This window comes from Sinocyclocheilus anshuiensis, unplaced genomic scaffold, assembly GCF_001515605.1.
Source record: "Sinocyclocheilus anshuiensis isolate Anshui unplaced genomic scaffold, SAMN03320099.WGS_v1.1 scaffold457, whole genome shotgun sequence".
NCBI lineage: Eukaryota > Metazoa > Chordata > Actinopteri > Cypriniformes > Cyprinidae > Sinocyclocheilus > Sinocyclocheilus anshuiensis.
The window spans coordinates 3,003,322-3,006,477 of NW_015537939.1; the positions used below are offsets into that span (position 1 = coordinate 3,003,322).

Sequence of the window (3,156 nt, forward strand, 5' to 3'; positions counted from 1 at the left end):
TTCCCACATCGTGACGTAGACATGTGGGGGCGTGTTAGAATGAGCCGTTTTAGGTAGGCGTGGTTGACTCTTAACTTTTATAAAGAATATATCTTTGGATTTGAGACTTTAGTCTTTGCAACTTTACAGATCTTCTTTATGCACCAAGAGCTTGTAACACTCCAAAGAGAAAGGAACAATTGAAATCGCATCATATGACCCCTTTCAAAAAAAAAAACGTAAATGCATTTTTCTTTCTTTACTGTTTGATGTCTTTTGATCATGTTGTCCTTGTTTTGTCCGACAGGAAATTGTGAACTTTAACTGTCGTAAGCTGGTGGCCACCATGCCGCTGTTTGCAAATGCAGACCCTAACTTTGTGACGGGAATGCTGAGTAAGCTAAAGTTTGAGGTCTTCCAGCCTAACGATTACATCATTCGCGAGGGGACCGTGGGTAAAAAGATGTACTTCATTCAGCATGGAGTGGCCAGCGTCATCACCAAATTCAGCAAAGAGTTGAAACTCACCGACGGATCCTACTTTGGAGGTCAGTTCAAAACTCAGATTGTTTTCTCTGTTTCTGTCAGATTCATTCATGGTTTAAAGCACAATTACAGCACAATCAAATAAAAATACAAACATTAACCCTAACCAGTGCCATGCAATTCCTGCAAGTACATCATTTCGTACTGATGGACCAAAATCAAACTGACATGTACAGTACAAACCACAAGCTTTTAACTCTGAGAACAGCCACACAGTGTTTTATAATTCAGAGATTATGTCACGAATGACCTTGATGTCACATGTTCTTCAGTGTTACCTAAGATGCACGATTGTGAGGAACAAAAATTGAAATGAAATCATTTTTTCTCACGATTCATGAAGGTTGTGCCTGCTCTAGCATGGGTGCACTGCGATGCCAGCCACCTGCGCCAGTGGAAAACCATCTGCTACTGGTATTTTGGCCCGTAGCGGGAATGCTGCTGGCATGTGTGCGTTTGTACATGGGGGCGAACGTGTGTCAAAGCTGCTGGCAGTGTCAGGAAATCTCTCCCTCTTCACTGCCTTCTGATAGAAACTCAACACACATTGACCTTGGTCCTAAATTGAATGGAGATCACACAAAAACATGCAGGACAACCCGATTTACTCACTTGTTAATGGTTAGCATTAAGTCAAACTGCGTTCAGTGTAGTTGTTTGACCGCCATGCAATTTTCAGTGACCAATACCAAAGCTGACACTGGAAATTCAGAAAAAAAAAGTGTCTAGTATTTAGTTATTGACTGATTAAAAATAGCTGAATAGCAATATATAGCTATCAGCAATGAATTAATAAAAAATGATTTCAAATTCTAGCTAAATGCTAAATACTATTTATTTTAGTTAGTTAGTTAGTTAATTGGTTATAATAAAACAATTCATTATGAATAATAATTTTAATAATAAAAAAACAAATTAAATAAAATATGTATTACTATTATTATTATTATTATTATTATTATTAAATTAAATACAAAAGCAAGCAATTGGGTCTATAAATCCAAAACATTTGTACTGATTCTTGTACTTTAATACCATGAGCTGTTACATTTTAATAATAATAATAATAACAACAAAGAAAATAAATAATAAATAAAAATAATTAAAATTAATTTTAATAAATATAAATTAAGAAAATTAGGACTATTGTAAAGTAAGTTATGACAATGATGACTATTATTATGTTTTTATTATGATTATTTTCACCATTATTATTATTAAAATTAATAATAATTAAAAAGGCTTATTTTTTATACAATTAATGCATTTATTGTTGTTGTTGTTATAGTTTAATACTAATCAATAAAGACAAAAAAAAACATTATTATTATTATAATTGACTTTTGGAATGATCTGAAATCTTTGCACTGATTCTTGCATCTTTAAAACACATGCTGTGGTTTAATTGTAATTTTAATAATAATTGTTATTGTTATTATTATTATTTGTATTATTTATTTATTTATTTATTTTTAAACATGCTGTGATTCAAAGCATCCGTGTAAGTAAACTAAAGTTCTGGCAGTGTGCCGTGAGGTGAGGGCCAGTTAAGGTGAAGCGCTGATCACGATAAATCAGGCAAACCCCGTCGATTAGCTCACAGCTGGGATACGTGCCAAACCGACGGACCTCCAAGGCTATGAGGTCAAGTGTCATTTCCATTTGCAGAGGCCCGAGAGGAGGGCTGGTTGATTGGACGCTCTTTTGTCAGGGTGAGAGAGACACCTTCACACATTTGCTAGCTTAGGTGCTAACTCGTTCAGGCACTCATCCACCGCTGGCAGCTGGCCACAGACATGCAAAGTAAGACAATTACTACCGGAATCTGAAATTTCATGACGTTTCATCATATCGTTGCTTTCAGACTCTCTCCTTCTCTCTTGACTTTTCTGTCGCTGTTATTGGGCTGTGAAAATGTGCATTATGGTGACATTTGAGCCTAATGAAACAATTAGAAATAGAACAGCAAGCGCAAAGTACTTTTGTCGTCCTCACCTTTATACTGCACCGCATGATGCAAGAGAGATGGCACTTTTCCATTAAAAAAAACTCCAACACCTTGTTCCCACTCCCAGCTGGAGAGTGTTGTTAGCATGTCCCACGGGCTGACTTTTTCCACAGCATTTTTCTTGTCCAGGACAAAATGTCAAGGGTATCATCTCTAGACTCTGTAAATAATGCGACAAATCTGTCATTTTGAAGCACAGGATGAACAGTCCTACATTTACAGCAAATATATTCACAAAATCAGTAGTCATATGTTATTTACTCCAGCTTACAGACATTATATATAGGGGTATGTACCCATGCACATCTCAAGGTGAAAGACAGGACCATTTGCACTTCTCTAAGCACTTCTCTAAGCACTAAGGACTTAAACCAAATTGTGGACAAGATTAAACTGTCACTGACGACTCAGGTTCATTGACAACAAGGTTCATTACAAATCTCTCTGTGAGACACTTTGAGTATGAACTTTGTTCAAACACTTACTTCTCAACCATTGATGGGGCACAGTTTCAGGTATTACATTAATAATAATAATAATACAAATGATAATAATAACAATAATAATAATATTTCTTTGTTTAATAATATAAGTAATATTGTCTTTTTATAATACTAATAATC

At 35.3% G+C, this 3,156-nt stretch overlaps 1 protein-coding gene across 4 annotated transcripts in view; it reads left to right on the forward strand.

Moving 5' to 3' along the window:
* Nucleotides 1-3,156, forward strand: part of LOC107662227 (potassium/sodium hyperpolarization-activated cyclic nucleotide-gated channel 1-like) — a 112,871-nt gene that overhangs the window by 93,251 nt on the left and 16,464 nt on the right. For all 4 annotated transcript variants that reach the window (XM_016452184.1, XM_016452192.1, XM_016452177.1 and 1 more), the window contains exon 6: nucleotides 287-527. In XM_016452184.1, the coding sequence (XP_016307670.1) occupies nucleotides 287-527 (241 nt within the window). The remainder of the gene's footprint in view (nucleotides 1-286; nucleotides 528-3,156) is intronic.